The sequence below is a fragment of the Drosophila nasuta genome, chromosome 3 (assembly GCF_023558535.2).
Source record: "Drosophila nasuta strain 15112-1781.00 chromosome 3, ASM2355853v1, whole genome shotgun sequence".
Lineage (NCBI taxonomy): Eukaryota > Metazoa > Arthropoda > Insecta > Diptera > Drosophilidae > Drosophila > Drosophila nasuta.
Genome location: NC_083457.1, coordinates 50,037,366 through 50,055,957, shown reverse-complemented (window position 1 = coordinate 50,055,957; position 18,592 = coordinate 50,037,366). Strand labels below are relative to the sequence as shown.

The 18,592-nt window shown below is 36.4% G+C and overlaps 3 protein-coding genes across 3 annotated transcripts in view; 1 reads left to right on the top strand and 2 right to left on the bottom strand.

Annotated features, from left to right (window-relative positions):
* Window positions 1-14,371, bottom strand: part of LOC132789489 (uncharacterized) — a 31,863-nt gene extending 17,492 nt beyond the window's left edge. The window contains exon 1 of the mRNA XM_060797542.1: window positions 14,289-14,371. Within this exon, the coding sequence (XP_060653525.1) occupies window positions 14,289-14,295 (7 nt within the window). The 5' untranslated portion in view covers window positions 14,296-14,371. The remainder of the gene's footprint in view (window positions 1-14,288) is intronic.
* LOC132789490 (nose resistant to fluoxetine protein 6) lies at window positions 8,680-16,597 on the top strand. The gene is made up of 6 exons (XM_060797543.1): window positions 8,680-9,188; window positions 11,887-12,510; window positions 14,367-15,201; window positions 15,256-15,621; window positions 15,699-16,245; window positions 16,307-16,597. The coding sequence occupies exons 2-6, from the start codon at window positions 12,138-12,140 to the stop codon at window positions 16,439-16,441; spliced, it is 2,256 nt and encodes a 751-aa protein (XP_060653526.1). The 5' UTR covers window positions 8,680-9,188; window positions 11,887-12,137; the 3' UTR covers window positions 16,442-16,597.
* Window positions 16,598-17,156: 559 nt separating this feature from the next.
* LOC132791061 (uncharacterized) lies at window positions 17,157-18,383 on the bottom strand. The gene is made up of 3 exons (XM_060799842.1): window positions 18,067-18,383; window positions 17,866-18,003; window positions 17,157-17,460 (listed from the first exon to the last, which is right to left on the bottom strand). The coding sequence occupies exons 1-3, from the start codon at window positions 18,358-18,360 to the stop codon at window positions 17,221-17,223; spliced, it is 672 nt and encodes a 223-aa protein (XP_060655825.1). The 5' UTR covers window positions 18,361-18,383; the 3' UTR covers window positions 17,157-17,220.
* Between the last annotated feature and the right edge of the window lie 209 nt (window positions 18,384-18,592).

Below are 18,592 nucleotides of genomic sequence, written 5' to 3'. Positions count from 1 at the left end.
AAATTATATTTCATCTAACATAATATATAATTTGAGACTGTTGTTAAGATTGTCTTGGCTATATTTGAGAATTATTAAATTTCAGCAATTTTTTGCTCATTAAAAACGCAAGGTTTAATTATAAGAAAGCCATTGACTCGGTTTTTTTTTTACATACATGCTCACGAATTTATTCTTGCTTGTTTTTTCTCCTAATTTGTTATAACATCAGCATTCTAAACTTAACAACAACGCGCAATAAGATTACAATAACAGAAACGCGCGGCTGTCGGCTTAGACCTTTTGGCCATGATTTGCGGCAAGCTTTTGTGTCATGTTTCGGGACTGGGAAACTTTATGAGCTGAAGCTCAATCAACGTCAAGCATCGACGAGAACGTAGAGCAGCAGAGTACAGAACATTTTCAAGTACCTGACAATTGGATGACTTTGAGTTTGGAATTAAATTCTCTGTTCTCTGTTCTCGATGTTCGATGTCGAGTTGTGTGTTTTGTCTGATTTCGCTGACTTGATTAAGTGCTCCAAAGATGCCACACACACAAAAGCCGTGCGAAAGAATTTTTGTTGATTTTCAAACATCTTAAATACGCCCACAGGTTTTCATCATTTACTTAACGATTTCTGCTTGTTTGCTTTTTTTTTTTATGCTTTATTATCAATCTAGCCTAGCTGAAATCGGTATCTGCCTTTTTGTATTGGAAACAATGGATTCGCAGCTGATTAAACATGCGAAATCGTGGGATGAGGCGGATAACGAATAGCGAAACAACAGGCAACAAACAAGCTCAACAAAACACGACACGATCACTAAATTGTTTATTTAATATCAATACAATTTTTATCAGTGAAGATCTTGGCACTTAAAATGTAAACAAGCTGTTGTAATCATTGAATTCCCACTGCACAATCCGAATTGACCAATGGAAAAATTATTTTTCAACTGGGATCACAAATATGTAGCTTGACGTCAACTCTCTCAAACGTTGTTGCATCTGTTATCGATAATTAGAAATGAAATCTGTGTCATAAATAAGCAGAAATTCAATCCTTTTGCTTCCAGCGAACAAGACATTAAGACATTTAAATCAACAACAATTAATCCATTAATAAGCCATAAACTTATGTTCCCGACACTAAACAACATCTTATCGCATTGTTGATTGATCAATTCCGCAACTCAATGTGATCGATATATATGACTTTGTATGCGTTTCAAATGGCAAAGACATGAGTTGGAGTGGGAATTATATGTGTGTGGAACGAATTACGTGATTTATTAGACAGCCTGGCAAGCAATTATTTGGGGAAGATGCCGAGGGAACCGGAAGACTTTTTGTAGAAGGAAATATGAAATTTATGAGCTGAGAAAATCGGGTTTTGCACATAGAAGGTGGACAGCAGTGATCGATGAGTGCTCTTAGAAAACCATCTATTGAAATAAAGTGGAATTATTTATTGAATTCTAGATACTAAAATCTGGGATTGTCTGAAAATATACAAATCAATTAAGGCTCTTGAGAAGTTCTAAATAAATGAAGTGACAGTTTGGTTATTAGTCAACCTGACAATCAGTTTTTTCAGGAAGATGCCGATGAAATGGGGAGACTTTTCTTGGAAGGAAATATGAAATTTAAGAGACGAGAAAATCTGGTTTTGCGAGTAGAAGGTGGGCGGTGGTGATCGATGAATGCTCTTAGAAAGCCATCTAACAACTTTAAGTGGAAATTATTTATTGGATTTCAGATACTGGATTCTAGGATTGTCTGAAAATGTACAAATCAATTAAGTCTCTTGAGGAGTTCAAGTAAAGTGACAGTTTGATTAATTCCTATGATTTGTATTTGCATAGAAATTTTGTATACTCGGTACTTATAAGGTAGAAGGGTATTATAATTTTGTGCCTACTTACGTCATTAAGTCATATAACAGATAAGAATTGTATTCAAGAAATAACTTGAAATGACAAAAGACGGCTGCTAATGTCAGGTCTATGTGGGTTGGTTAAGAATAATATATTTCAGTATTTTTCAGCAAATTGGCGAGTTATATTTTAATAAATAATATTACCGCACCATTTAGCTTTTATTCTAAATGGTAAAATACGGCTGCAGATGTCGGGTTTTAGTAGGTCTGTTAACAATCTGGTATATTTGGTTTTATACGGTATTTTTAATGAATTGGTAAATCGATATACCGAAAAAAGATTTCAGTATATTGTTTTTTACGGTATATTTTAAATGCCTTCGTATATGAATATACCAAATAAAATTTTCGGTACAATTTAGTATTTCTTAGGTATATTTTAAGAATAATACCGCACTGGTTTGAAAATAGGCAGCGGGTATCTCACAGTCGAGCACACTCAACTGCAGCTTTCTTACTTGTTTATCAGTTATTTTTAGCAACTTCCACAAAAAACGATGCTTGGGTTTTAGCATAGCTGCACAACTCGGATTTCCCCCTTATAGTCGTGAGCTAATCTCGCATTCGCTTGTATAAATACAATACAATACAATATGCAACTAATGTGCTTAGGAAGTAACTGTGCTGAAAACCCCGAGCACGTTTGTGGGTCTTAATTGTTGTTGCACATAAAAATCAACATGAAGAAGAATAATTATTAGAAAGCCAAAGCATTAGACGAGCGTATATCTAATTATAATCAGTTAATAGTGGCTGGCATATCTAATAAAAGACTGTGAAACGTAGACGGCGCCGACAAAAGGTTAGCTTGGCCAACAAGTTTCAATTAGACAGCGCTCGGAAAGCCTCTCAGAACTTGGCTAATTGCGAGAGAGAAAAAAAAATATAGTTATTAAGCTCATAAGCAGCACATCAGCAATTAGAGGAATACACGTCAAAGGTTTTTTATATATTTTTTTTAGCTTAGCTTGGAACCCACTGTGACTACAATCTACAAATTTGTCAGGCATGAAGGTGAATTTGAGTTTTTTGTGTGTGCTTAGACGTTTTTATATTACGTTTTTTTTTTTTTATTTTTAGTGTGCTTTAATTCCAAGCCACGCATGACAAAATCGACAGTGGCAGATGTCGTCAACTTCCTTTTTGAGTTGTGTGTTTTTTTGTGTACGTAATAAAATAATTATGAAGAATAAATATTAAGTAACTTGCGAGCGAGCCAAATCACCGACAATATTTTTCGTTTTTTTTTTCGTCATAATATTCTACAAATAATGCATAATTTAGAAGAGGGAGTCCGACTACCGAGTTGAGCTGAGCTGAGCTTAGCTCAGCGATCGTGCAATACTCGTACAATTATTGACCCTGAACCCCATCATCAAACGTCTCACGAGTCGCGAAGTCGAGTCGCAGCACACGTAAGAATGTTCCATTGTTATATGTTTGCCGACAGAGAGAACTATAATTTGTATTGGATTTTTACACGTTTCGTTCTAATGAAAAACACATCAGTCACACACATAGCTCAGCTGACAGACAAGTAATGCGCTTTCTGCGAAAGCATTCCGAATATCAAGTATACGCCATTAGTTGAACCCCAAAAAAAATGAAACTCCTTTCAAAATATAACCCATTTATTATCGCCCACTTTCCATGGCAGATACAAATTGATTGCGGCACTTTCCACAGTTTTTCCCAGTTACCAAATTGAATTTTTACCGCTGAATGGGAAAGTGAACATCAACAACAACAACATCGACATCGACAAATTGCCAGCTTGTGCAATACAGTTTAAAAAACACTGTGAATTTAATTTGCAAGCATTTTTGATCGAAAATGACAGTTAACGTGCCAGCGAGTCATTAAGCCAAATTCACAGTTTGCGGTCAAACAAAATGAGAGAAAAGTGCAAGTTAATAACAGAAAGAAACAAAAAACGTTAATAATAATAATGAAGTAATCCAAGGAATTAAATTGCGCTTATGAAAGAGATATTTCTGTAGATGGCTTTTGAGGTTTGTCTCCAGCGCGTGGGTTGATCTCACTTTATTCTAAGAAATTTCTTGACGCGCCCGTGACTCAGGGGCGCAGCAGCTGAAACGTCTCGAAATGTTTATGGCCATAAGTAATAACAAAAGCATTTTGAACAAAAAAGCGACGCTCGCGTAATACCATTTAACTAATTAGTTCAGGCAAATAAAGCACATGTAAACTTCTAGCTCGAGATGCAATCGAGATGCCTCCACACACACACAGTTGTGATTCACAGTCGATGTTGCATAACGAACTTGCAACTTAATGCTCCACTGCCACTTGCAATGCAATTAAGCCTCATTGACAACGTTTTCCAACGGCCTGATGGCTCTGATGGTGTCCGGTTGCCGACTGATCCGTTTACCGCTAAACAGTTTACCGCTGCTGCAGTTGCAGTTGTTAATAGCCAACCAATTGTTGATTTCTGATCTCTCCCTCTGCTTCTGCCTACTGTCGACTGTCTGCGGTCCGTATCCAATTGCCACCGTGTTATGGTTATGGTCAACTCAAATGGCCGGACAAACAACTTTTCAATTTCAATATGTGTTCACACAGTTTTGTCAGTTAATGCATTCACTGCAGCTTGGTCGGCTCATGTTTACACGATTTATCATAAATTTATTTTTAAACTGTTCAACAAGTTGCCAACAATGCGGCTCGCTGACGATTGGCGCCTCCGGGGGGGCGTGCCAGCCGCCCAAGTCTAATGAGCCTGACCTTTGCCCTTTGGCGTCTCATTAGCAATGCTCCAGTTGTCCACAAAAAAACAAAACTGAAACCGGTGGCACTCTTTTGCTAGCAGTTTTGCCAATTGCCAACTGCCAACTGGCAAATTAGAATGCCCCGAGACAAGTCCACATACACAATCGAAGACAAGCAACAACAAAAAACTGGACCGTGCAGATTCGAAACGGAGGTCAGCCGGAAAAACATGAAAAATGCAGCGACTGCCGACGGACGCCATTAAAATGTTGTTGGCCATAAAAAAAAAATAAAAACATATACAAAGCAACAATAATAATAAAAACAGCAACAATAACAGCAACAACTGTAGATATAACCACAAATGCAAAACCTGTTTCAACGACAAGTGCAGCTGAGTCCATGCCCAATGCAGGTTGGACACATGGCCACAAAATGCAATCAGTGCGCAGCGCACAGTGGTCGAAGACTAATTGATGCTGATTAATGATTATGGAACTGCATTGGCATAGGCATAAATTAGTCTTCAATCAATACAATGTATGTTGTTTTGTTATTGATTCCGCGAACAGAACTATTTAACGGCAAAATTAATGCGTTGTTTACTATACTTTACATTATTTTGATATAGTTATTTTATGGTAAACATTAGTACGTAAGCTTTGGGTTTTTTTTTAAATCCTATTTCATAATAGAATCTAGTCTAGAAAATGTGCAACGCAAAAAAAAAAAATATAGCATTTATTGATCAGCTCTACGAGTGGAATCCATAATTTGTCAGAGTGATTCTGCAAGCCAGGCTTAAAGTGTTATGATGAGATCTTAATAAGTTGAAGTATCTTCTGAGTAGAACAGGATGTAGGTTAGCTTATAATATACATGGTATAAGTTAATCTTCAGAGGGTAAGACTAAGAACACGCAACGTATTAGTTTATTTAGATAATTTAAATTCCTCATATTTCTAAATTAACTTCCCCACTTCAATTATTGATTTTCACTAAATTAGCTAAGACGTTGCCTATTTTCAGTTCTACCGAATTAAATTATTTAGGAACTATAATTTTGAACCGATTGAAAATAACATAAATTAAGAATCGAAGACCTTGTCGCTAGTGTACTTCCTATTGCTATTCCAATTTTATTTGCTATATTGCATATTAATTATATAATATGAATTATATTATAGTTATAGTTAACATTGAAACCAAATAAAATAATTTGAGCAATTATTTGCTTCCACTTTGATTAAAGCAAATCTTCTAGTCAATCAAGTCTAGTTCATTCACAAAAATAATTTCCGAAATTCCATTCAAGAATTCTAGCATTAGGCATTTAACCTACTTTTAAAAGTATTTTCTAATACATTTAAAAACTTCAACCCACTGTGCAATGTTTGCGCTTTTACAGTTGGTTTTTTTTCGCGAAACCTTTTTGTTTCTTTGTAATCGTTACTCGATGGTAGTTGCAAGTATTTTTTCGTACTATTCGATGGCTGACTGCTTCATTGATGACTGTTTGCATTTTGCACTCCTGTTTTAAAGTTCAAAGGTGTGCGCTGGTACAGTTGTTGTTGTTGTTGTTGTCGCTTGTCTTGTTTTATTTTGTGGTTTACACTGCTTTGTCTGCTGCTTTGCGGCGTGAGAACCAAAAGTTGTCTGAGTTATTTTTTCGGCTATCCCGCCAATATGTGTGTTTTTTAGCTTAATTTATATGCCCATAAATATATATGTACATGTATTTTAGGTAAATCAATTACTTTCTTACTTTAACAGCCATTTGGTGAATCCGCAACTGTGTTCAAAACAATTCCGCCAAGTGCAGCAGCATTTCAAGTTTGATAAGGCAGCTAAAAACCAAGTGTAGAACTTCCCACTTTACTTTTTGTTTCTTTTGTTAAAACTCAGTGGGTTGTGTTTTTGTTGTTGTTGTTTTGCTGCTGCTGTGACTTTTGTTGTTGTAGTTGTAGATGTTTTACATACTACGCCGAGCTTTCAAGCTAGCAGCGAGTCTAGTGAGAGCGGGCGCGTGTCGGAGTGGGATGGCAATATGGTACTACTATAGATGGTATTGCGAGTACGTGCGAGAGATTGCCGAAAAACTTTGCAACAATTTTCATTTGACTTTTTCGCCGTTGTTGTTGTTGTTCGCAGTGATACACAGAAGTATGTATTTCGTATAACTCGTGTGATTCAATTATTAACTTCAGGTTTCTCGGCTTCACATCTTTTGTATTTTGTATGTTATTTATTTATAATTTCGTTTCATAAAACACACTTATTTATTTATGCATTTGACCCGCTTTAAGCAACCGCACAAAAACAAATTACAAATCGAATACAAATCAACAACAAGAACGTGTGTTTATTGGCGTTGTTGTTGTCTTTGTTGTTGTTATTTACTTGGAATTTCGATGTCGTTGAATTCTACGCAGAAAAAACTTGTTAGCTGTTTTGGATTTTTCTTTTGCACTTGCTCGTTTGTTTGTTTTGTTTCTTTTCTTCTTCTTTTACTCAACACTAACACAACGCACACACAAACAAACACCAAAACACATACACACTGAAGCGCTTGACTTTTGGCTACAATATTTTCTTTAATATTTTTGTTGTTGTTGTGAATTTTTCAGTTGCGCGCGCGCGTTTAGCACCCACAAATTGTTATTGTTGCTCTTTTCGCACTGACACTTGCTCTCTCTTTCTATCTCACCCGTTTCGCCTACTCTTTGTGGGGGTGGGGTGGGCGACAAAAAATTAGCAGCGCGCGTTCCGCGTTTGTTACTGTTGGCCACAAGCTGCGCGAGACGACTGAGCGAGCAAAGAGCTGCTGCTCACCTGCGCAAGCGGCCAAAGCAAAGCTTCAAAGCTCAAGCTTTATGTTCGCTATGACAGTCAGCTTTTGATCGTTAGCAAAGCGCCATCTATCAGACTTAAAGTGTAACACCAGCTTTGATCAGTTTGGTTTGCAACCGAGATTAACAAGTGTGCAATTACGACTGTTTCGTTTATAATAAACCGTTACATTTTAAGCTAAAATATTTGCAGACTTCAAAGTAAATATTAGGAAGAGATATTCTAATTAAACTAAGATATTTTTGTTAAACTAATATTTAATGAATTAGTCATTTGCTCTAACTTTCTTATCTTACAGATAATTTTGTTGGTAGCTGAACAAGTTGAAATAGTTTAAAGAAAGAATATGTACATATGTACCATAAATAATTACCAGATAAAATATTTAAATTGATTATACAACAACATAGTTGGTTGGCAAAAAGATGTTGACCTGATTTTAAATTCTAGATATTTAATAATCGATTTGGTGTCAAAGAAATCTGAGCGCTGAAACTGCAAAATTAGCAAGTTTATACATTTTTTTCTTTACAATGCCGAAAAAAGATAGTAAATGGTCTAATCTAATCTAACATCAACTCGGCAAAGAATATTTGAGCTTCGCAGCAATGAAACTCTGACAAAATTATCTATCGATCTGCATAGTTTCTAAATTTAATAATTACCTCCAAAAAGAAAATTGAAAGATTAATTGGGTCGCTAAGGATTAACATCAGCTTGTCATCGTCGTGAAACCAATTTGGGGCGAATATTTGAGCTATTTGGTAAAGAGTGTCGTATAAAGCATATAAAATCGGCATATAAAAAAAACCAATCGATGTGCGTGGTTAACGATCGTCCGCTTTAAAATTGAGTTCAACTCATTACGACAAAAAAAAGTACGACGACGAAAGCGCCGCCCAAAAGGCAATACGAAAAAAACACTCGAGGAGCCGAGCGGAAGAGTAAAGCATATATGGAAGGAGGGGCTAGGGGAAGGGGAAGGGAGGGGTTTGTTTCGGCTCCTCAAGTTTTGTTGATCTTGAGAGGGTTATAGCAATTGTTGATTTATCTCTCAGTTGCTGCCGACGCCGTCGACGTCGCTGCCTCGGCCTCTGCCGCCGCAGCGACTTACTGACCAAGTTTATAAAACTTTGGGCCAAAATGCAAGCGTCGCACAGTTGCTTCGACAACGTTGCACGCGCCGCGGTCCGACGACGCGTCGATCAAACGAACAGAAAAATAAATATAATTCAAGTAGAAGCAAAAGAAGTGAGTGAAGAAAACGAAATTTTGGTTGTCGGTTAACAGCTTGAAACAGCAAAATAAAAACGAGTTGCAGGGCCCAGGGCCAAGCGAGAAGCAGCAGCTGAAAACAGCAGCTAATCGCAGTGCTGTGCTCTTGTGTGTTTGTGTTGAAGTGCGCTTTATCAGCAGAGCATCAGAAAGAAACGAAAACGAAAGTCGGTCCAAAACAGAGAGAGACACGGATCTTCAGCCCTAAATATGTGCTCGAAGTGTTCGCCGTGTAACGACTTTATAAAATGATATATCGCAACGCAAGTGTACCGCCGGCAATGTACTTAGCTACAAAGTGAAAATTAGCCACATGCCAAAATAACCAGTTGAAACAAATTAGACAACCAACTCGACAACAGTAAAAACAGCAAAAACATCTAAAACAGAAAAAAACCCCAAGAGAAGAGTAAGTGCTCTTAAAGTGTTCTGATCTCAGTGCAAATAAATAGTTGTTAATTGGAAAACACAATAAAATAATAAGAAATTTCGTTGAAGATACTTTTCTTCCTCAGAGAAGAGCAAAAGAAACCAAAATGAAACTAAAAAACTGTATACTGAATGCTGAACTCTCCTCACTCCCCACGCAGCATTCGATCAGTTTCAGTTTCAGTTCATGCATAACTCAATATATTATATAAAAGATCAAGTCCACAGAGAGTGTAAGCGAGAGACTGAAAGACTGAAAGAGTTAAGAGCGGCTCTTACAACATCTTTTCAAGTTAAAGAAGAAGCCCAACCCGCAGCTTGCCTCAAATTATGCAAAAGTTTAAACAACGCTGAGGAAAGCGAAAAATGCAAAAAAGCGTTAACTATGCAAATTAGGTGGATCAGCAGCAGCAATAAACAAAAAAATACGACACAGACTCGGAGACAACCTCAGAGTTGGTCTTGGTCTCAGTTTTTTTTCTGATATAAACGAGGCAACACACGACCTTAGTCAATGCCAGACGCTTTTCCCAAAAAAACATCGCTAACATCACTGAATTCTCGGTCAAGCAACAAAGCACAATAAAGTGCAGCAACAACATCAGAAACAACAAAAAAACAACCAAAGCGGACCCTACATAAGCCCGGGTCTTGCAGTAATAAGCAATAAACTTGGAAATTATTACGTGTCGCCCAAAACGAAAACGAAAGGCCAGCAAAACGTTCGGTTTGCTCACTCGGCGTCTCTTGAGAGAGACTCCCAACTGGAGTCGGTTCACTCAGTCAGTCAGTCAGTCAGTTGGTCAGTCATTCAGTCAGTCACTCGGTTAGTCAGTTGGTCAGTGTTCATTGCGATCAGTGGTCAGCGTGTGTGCTCTGTAAATGGTTTCACTCAAAGCATTGACTCAACTTCGAATGCGAGTCCAACTCATCAGCAACAACAACAACAACGACGAAAACAACGACGACAACAACAACTACACATTGTTGAACCTTAGTCGCTTCACGTTGTCGTGAAATTGGGTTGAGTTTTGGTTTTTTGTTTTGTTTTGCTTTTGCATTTTGTATTTTCAACAAAACTTTTACTGCGAGCCAGATCATAATATTATCATTATCGAATTTTTGTGTTAATTATTGCATAATCAACAAGAAACCCATTGATCGACAACAACAAAACGCATGCGGCATAAGCGGCGTATGCGTAATATTCTGCTAGTATGTGAATTCAGTGGGAAAATTGGTTATTCATAATCTTCTGGTTAACAAATTTAAATGTTAATTATGACAGACAAATATTTCATAAAATAGTCTTAAAGTATTTAATATTGACGAATTTATGAGTTTATTTATTTAAAGAAAAAACTTGTGGTATATCTTAAACTTAGGCTTAAAGTCATTAATAATGTAGTTAACGAACGATTAAAAACAGTGCAACAATTAAATGCAGAATTTAAAGGTAAAATGAAAAGACCTTCATAAAGGTAGTCAAAGAGGGGACAACAAGGAATTTTTTTTATAAAGTGTTGTGTAAATATTTTAAAATATATCGAAAATTAGTGCCGGTTTTAAAATAATTTAAAAAAACGAAGATAAGCTTAAAAAAAATGGTTCGATATATAAAATTATAGTAAAAAAAAATAAAAGAAAACGGAGAACCACCTTATTAAAAATAGAAAGAAGTTAGAAAGCTACAGTCGAGTGTGCTCGACTATGAAATACCTGCTACACATTTTAAAGCAAAACAGTGCGGTATTATTCTTCAAATTTTTCATATAGCCGCAAAAATACAAAATATGTGTTAAATTTGGTATATTTATATAGAGGCCTAAATATAGTAAATTGTCAGCCAAAGAATATAAGACCACGACTCTAGCTTCAAAATTACGTTTGTTATTCGATTTTTAATGATTTGCGGAAGCAAAAGTAGTAGTAGAAGTGACGTCGAAAAAAATTTGTGGCTCTATCTCTTACAGTCTCTGAGATCTAGGTGTTCACATGGACGGACGAACAGACAGACAGACGGTTATGTAGTATCGGCTGATGACGCTGATCAGAAATATATACTTTATTGGGTCGACGATGCCTTCTTCTAACTGTTTCATACATTTCATAGGTACAACATGATTATCCCTTGTACCCAATTAGTAGCGGGAATAAAAATAAGTGAAGAAAAACTTAAATAAAAATAAAACAGCATGATTTTGTAATTTTATTTACTACAAAATTGTGCAAAATAATTTGAAATGTATCAACAATTTTGAGAGCTCTTGAAAGGTTTCAAAACATAATTAGAAAAGTGATGCAGAAAAAACGTTTGCAAAACTTAGTCGAACAACAAACAGAGCATGATTTTGCTGATTTCAATGATTTTGCAATTTTATTTAATACAGCGTTGTGCAAAATGTTTTAAATTGTAAAAATCATTTAAACAGCTCTTGAAAGGTTTCGTAAAACAAATAAAAAGAGTTGCTTAGCAGCTTTAATTGCAATTTCCACTAATTTTCTATTAAGTCACTATCCCATTTCTCTCTTCTCTTTTAAAGAAATAAAAGATGTATTTAGCAAGCAGTTGCAATTTATTTAGTTGTAAATCGTTTGATAACCTCTTTGATAGTGCTATTTATTTATTTATTTATTTTATTTAACTTGTGTTTCTGCCACTTTTGTTTTATTTGCAGTTTTGTGAAATAAATAATATTAACACATAGTCGAACAACTATTGAGAGATACGAAAAAGTAAATAGAGGTGTTGGTGAATTTGCTGTTTGACCTTCGCTGGGCCACAAAAGCCAAAAATCAATCAGGCCAAGCAAGCAAACGCTGCTCAAACACACACGCACACACACACACTCCAATACCAAACATAATTACAACAATAAATAAAGCGAGGTAATTGCCGCAACTAAGTGACGACAGCAACAACAACACGATGGAGATTTGGTTGCTTTTCATATTTCTGGGCGTGACCAAGGGCATTGCCAATCAGAGCACCACAACAACGACCACAGCACAGTGGCAACAACAGCAGCAACAACAGCAGCAGTCACAACAAAACTTTCGCCGAAATGATAGCTTGGAACAACAACAACAAAAGGAGGAACAACAGGAGTTGGAACTCTCATCAGTTGATGCTCTGCTGGATGCAGAGTTTAGTCAGCTGCATGAACCGCATCTCACACGGACCTCAGTCATCTTTGGACTCACCAAAGTGGTCAACGAGAGCAACGTGAATCCAAAGTGCGAATCGCAGCTGCGACAGGTTCAACGCGGAATACTCAGCAAACAACCGTGGGCCATGAAAGGTGAGTTCACTGTAATTATATCCGCATTTAACAATGCAAACACACTCGTGAATACACTCATCGATTCATACGCGAATCGATTGCGACTATTTCAATGCATTGTCAATTAACATGGACAACAATCATGTTGACACATCAATTACACTCGTTACCCAAAAGGGCGAAAGAGCATCATGATATTTTACATATGTTAACTTAGTTGCTTGACAACATTCATTTATAACTAAACATGCTTCTTAATTTGCACAATCGAGTCAACTTGGGTGCAACTATGAGATGCTAACATATTACAGAATCTAAACTAAAGCTCATTGAGTTGCTGTAAATCTACATTGCAATAAAAAAAGTCAACAAAATAGTTAGTTGAAATATGTACATATGATTTAAGTCAGTTTATGAGTATTTACTTTCATCAATCGAACAATTATGCAACACAAGCTTAAGGCCACTTTTGTCATTGCAAGATAAATCCATAGATAGCTCATGTTTTACTATTTATAATCAATAAAAAAGTGCAAAAGTTATTCATTATTATAAATTCGAAATTAATTATTAATAAATTGCAACTTTAAAAATTATTCATTATTCAATATCAAATTAATCGTAAAGAAATACCGATTTCAAAAGTTATTCATTATTATATATTTAAAATTGAACACTTATTTAATGCAAACTTTATAAGTTATTCATTACTATATTAAATTTATCATTAAACGAATTCAAGCTTCATAAGTTATTCATTAGTTTCAATATGAAATTAATCACTAAATAAATTCCAACTTCAAAAGTTATTCATTATTCAATATCAAATTAATCGCAAAATAAACTCCAATTTCAAAAGGTTATCATTAATTAAAATTTTACACTAATTAAACAAAAACTTAATAACTTAATCATTATTATCAAATATAAAGTTAACACAAAATAAATTCTCAGTTCAAAAGTTTTTCTTTGCTATAAATTAAAATTCAAACACTAATAAAGTACCTAAAACGTATTTATTATTATGATTTCAAATCTAACGCAAAATAAACTCAAACCTCAAAAGTTATTCATTTGTTTATGAACTTTAAAATAATCAGAAAATAAATTCAGAGTTATTTTTTCCAATTTTAAATTATTCACATGATCTATTTATTTGTATTCATTTCAAATTAATCAGATGATAAATATATAACGTAGCTCGCATAATAACTCAAGGATGTCATTACAGTTCTTCTTTTAAATTAAATCCTATGACTTGGATTGTTGACATTTCTGTTACTTCATGATTCAACAGCTGCATATATCGACAAGCAAATTAAATTTGTGTTTTAATCTTTATGAAAATTTTGTTACTTTGAATTAATAATTTCTGGAATTTAATCTAACAAATGAGTCTACAATATATAGTGTAGAAAAGTGTCAAAGTCTTATAAGTTTTCAATCTTATGTAAAGCATTATTAAATGAATTCAAAGAGTCAACTATGGGAAATAATAAGTACTTCAAAGCAGAATTTCGCTTTAGTTCAAGCGACCTATCTGATAATAGTCTAGCACAATTGATTGTATACTTTTATTTATCTATTTTATTTAATAATATTAGCACTCACTAAATCACTGGCTCACTAAATCACTGGCTGCAAGAGCCTTCGAGTTACTAATTACAAATATAATTTCCCTAAATCTTTTTATTTCTGTCTACTTAAGTCGAGCATACTCAAACCAAATGTTAAACGTGTCAGTTAATATTGTTAGGCAATGTTGCAAAGTATTTTGTGTTTAAGCAATGACTCACCTGGCATCCGGAATCACGATTTACTAAACAATCTCACACCTCTGTCACCTCTGAACTTCTTCCTCTTTTTTTGTTTAGTGCTCGATGCTTCTGGCACAAAACCTTCAGGCTTTGTCTATGGCCAAAACTATTGGTTGGGAAGCCGCGAGGCTTGCAAAGGAGTCCAACGTCCCGTGGGCATCACTTTGTCCAAGAACTTTGATCGGGTTATGCACTATGGATTGATTACACAGCAGGCGCCCTTTGACATGGATTATCGTGTGGTTTACTTGCGCCACAATTCCCCTTGGCAAGTGGAGATTAAACTGATGTCCGAGCAAATAATACACATTGGACTCTGTCTTCCCAGCGCATGTAGCTCCCAAGAAGTGAAGCAGCTGGCTGGTGAATATGTTTCGCGTGGCATGTTTGCTGAGAATGACATTTTTGATATGCACCCTGAGGTGGTTTATATGAAAGATCTGCAGCTGAAAGATGCATTCTATCAGCGCTCCAGCTTTCGTCTGCTCGTCGCCTGCACTTTGGCCACTGGCGCCTTGATGCTCTGCGCCCAGCAGCTGCTGGTGGGCAAGAAGGAGCAGGGAACTGGTGGCTTAGCTCCTGCAGAGTCGGAACTTTGGCGTGCTTTGCATTCGCTGCTGCGCTGGCAGAAATTGCAGCAATTGGTCAGTTGCTACGACGTGCCTGGCAACTGGTCGAAGATCTTCGCAGTGCGCGAGAATAAAGCTCATGAAATCCCCGTCATGAATGGCCTAAGATCTGTGTGTGCCATCTGGATTATGATCTTCCATGTGGTGTGGTTCATGTACTTCACGGTGCACAACAAAACTGTGTTGTTATCCTATGCGGAGCAAGCTTTCTTCCAGTACGTTTCCTCGGCGCCGCTGCTAGTTGATGTCTTCTTTACCATCAGGTGAGTCTGAGTGGCTTTCAAGTTCTATTCAGACTAATTCTTCTCCCTCCTTAGTGGCTTTCTGCAAACTTATAACTTTCTGCGCAACTCTTCACAATTGGAGGCAGTGCGTCGCAATGGCTGGCGTCAGAATCTGCAGCTGTTTGGCAAGCTGCTCTTCCATCGCTATCTGAGATTGGGTCCACTCTACTTGATCGTGATGCTCTGCGTGGATCTTACTTATGCCTACATTGGAGACACCTCGGTTTATCACATCAATGAGCGCTTCGATGAGATGTGCTCTAAACACTGGTGGCGCAATCTCTTCTTCATACAAAATCTCTTTGATCATCGCGACATGTGCGCCAATTGGAGCTGGTCCTTGGCCTGCGAAATGCAGTTCTTTATCCTGGCAAATGCTTTGCTTTTCCTATACGTCAAGTAAGTGAACATAGACCTTAAAGAGGAAATCAATTTCATTGGGAAACAATTTCATTGCAAAATATTCTAAATTTCAGGCATCCCAAAGTCACCAAAGCTCTGGTGGGTTTGATACTCGTCTCCAGCACTGCGTGGTCTTATGGCATTGGTTTAAGCATCAAGTTCCAGCTGTCCTTCGATGCCGCCTTTGCCACAGGCACTGAGATCTACACCTCGCCCTTTGTGCGCATTCTTCCGTATATTTTGGGCGCCATCACTGCTTACTCTCTGCTGCAACGAACTCCTTCAGAAAAGGAGCCAAACGATATTAGTGAACGTTGCTCTTGGCACTTTGCTCTCCTTGTCTTCTTCATTTGCATCTATTCGACCATTAAACGCGACATCAGCTCCTTGCTGGCCATTTCACTGTTCGTTCTCGGCAGACTCTTCTTCTCGTTGAGTGTTTGCTGGATGATTGCGGGCAGTGCTCAAGGACGCGGTGTCTGGTGGTCACGTCTACTGGAGGCGAAAGGTTTTCAGCATGTCAGTCGACTCTCGTATGCCATTTACTTGCTCAATCCTTTGGTGATTGCCTTCTTCTATAGTCTGACAAGCGCCAGCACGCATGCTGATCCATTTATGCTGGTAAATTATAAAAATCTTGTACCTTTATGTTCTCTACTAATATCAAATTATTTTTTAATAGTGCGTTGTCAGCTGTGGCTTTGGCGTCATCGTCTATTTGGCGTCGATCGTGTTTTCGCTGGCCTTTGAACTTCCCTACAGCAATTTGTCTAGCCTTCTGCTGAAGCGCGGATCCAAATCACAGAAAATTGCTTGAGCCTGATGATGCTATTTTTAAGTAAATATATGCCTCCATAATTCAATTGTGATCGCTTCCACGTACAACTCATTGTTATCGTTATATAGTTATTTAGTTGTATTATATTTGTAACTAGTAATTAAGCACGCGAAACTTGTAAGCAAATAAAATGTACACGCAAAAATACGTTTCAGTAATGATTTTGGCGCGAACATTTTTCATGCGCTTTTCAGTGTGACCAGTCAGCTGCAATTGAATATACCGTTCATGAAAATACCAAAATATACCAGTTCCACACATAAGCTGGTTGGGTATTTGTTTATCGAAAACAATTTTGTAGTGTACTTGGCGCAAAATAAACAAAAGTGGTAAATAATGTTGTATTTACATAAATTTAAATTTATTTAATACGAAATTCATTTGTCATAGCATGAAATTAGTATAATTAGTTCATAAACAATAATGTCTGAAGCGATGGCGTTGACGTTAGCTTAATGATAAGCAGGAACGCAACAAGTGGGTACATGTAAAGCGTTCATGTAAAGTTTTCAAATCATTTATCTATGAAATAGTTTTGGTACCTATGAGGTTTTTTATATTTTGCTAGAACTCGTAAAAACTTTCATTAAAAATACTAGCACAAGGCTTCAAAAACTAAATCTCTCATAGAGTGACGGTCGCAACCCGGCATTTCCGGCATTAGACAGGAAATCTGCATTTTCAAGTAATACTTAGCAAGTTTATTTTATGTTTTTTATTCAAAATTATCAATACTTATACTATGTTAAATTTATGTTTCATCTCTTACTTCTACTATTATTAACGATAAGCTCTCCGGCTTCCAAAGATGCCATAATTAAATTCATCTTTGATTTTGCCAAGCGCACGGCATTGGCATCCGGATAGTTGCGTAAAGTGGCTGCAACTGATTTGCCCCAGAGCTCAAATTCATCGTCCTCTTTTGTGTTGACCAAATACTTACAGGCTTTCTTTATTAAATCAGTACGATGAGTATTGGTGCCTTCCACTCTTCGACGCTTTGGTGATGTTTATTATAGATTCACATATATGAATGTTAGAGCATGTCGGGGAAATTCGGAGGGCGGTGTATTTCCACGGTATTGAAACATTTTAAAGTAATACAAATAATATTAAAAATGTAATAACATTGATTTCAAATTCATTGTCGTACTTTTGACCATCATCCATCGAAAGCCACTTAAGTTTTGTTAGAAATTTCATAGTTTCATTAAATTTTAGATAGACAAGGAAATGGACAGCCAAATTATACCAGGTCAATGACGATCAAAAGGGAAAGGTTGTTTGAAACTGCAGTCAATAAACAGTAAGCGACATAGAAGACACCTTTACACAGTACTTCATATGGCTTGCGGTTCTCCATCCAAAGACTTAAATGTTAATTAATAAATTAATAAACTCACATAACTTGATGTTCGTGACCCTGAGTCCACTTTTAAAATAGGTTGCATAAAGTGCAGTGCACGATAATATTTATTTGGGGGCTTTCGAGCAGCAGCAGCTTGGCCACTTTTCGTTGCTTGTACCTTGCCAAATGCATTCTATAATAAATCACAAGACATTTAATTAAAAATAAATTAATTAATGAAAGGATTTCTACTGACACGAAACTGTTGGCGCAGCAAATTCCACTTATTACAAACTTCAGCTTTGGGAAATCTAAGGTGATTTCCAATCTCCTCCCATGCAACTTCCCGTTTGCTCCGATTTTTGTATTCGGGGTTAGTAAAATCCCATAAATGAGGCCTATTTTCCACCAACCTAATCAACTGAAAGATCTCCTCGTCTGACCATCTTTCACCCGATTTTCTGGCGCGTTTGGATTTGGTCTTTTCGATTCTTGGCACTTTTTCATCTTCGAATTCAATTTCACTCCACAGAGTTTCAGATTGGTCCATTTTGCACAAAACAATTGAATTAAATAGAGATGGCAAGTCATTGATAAATTATCTATCGAGATTTATCGTACAGCTATTATCGTCAGTTATCAAGTAGAATACTTTCGAAGTAAAAGTATTTTATTCATTCGCTTTTGTGAAAATATAATTCTTATTTTATTATTTGCATTTCAATTAAAATTATAAAATTTTGAATTAAATAAAACGTAAAGCGCCAACATTATTTATGTTA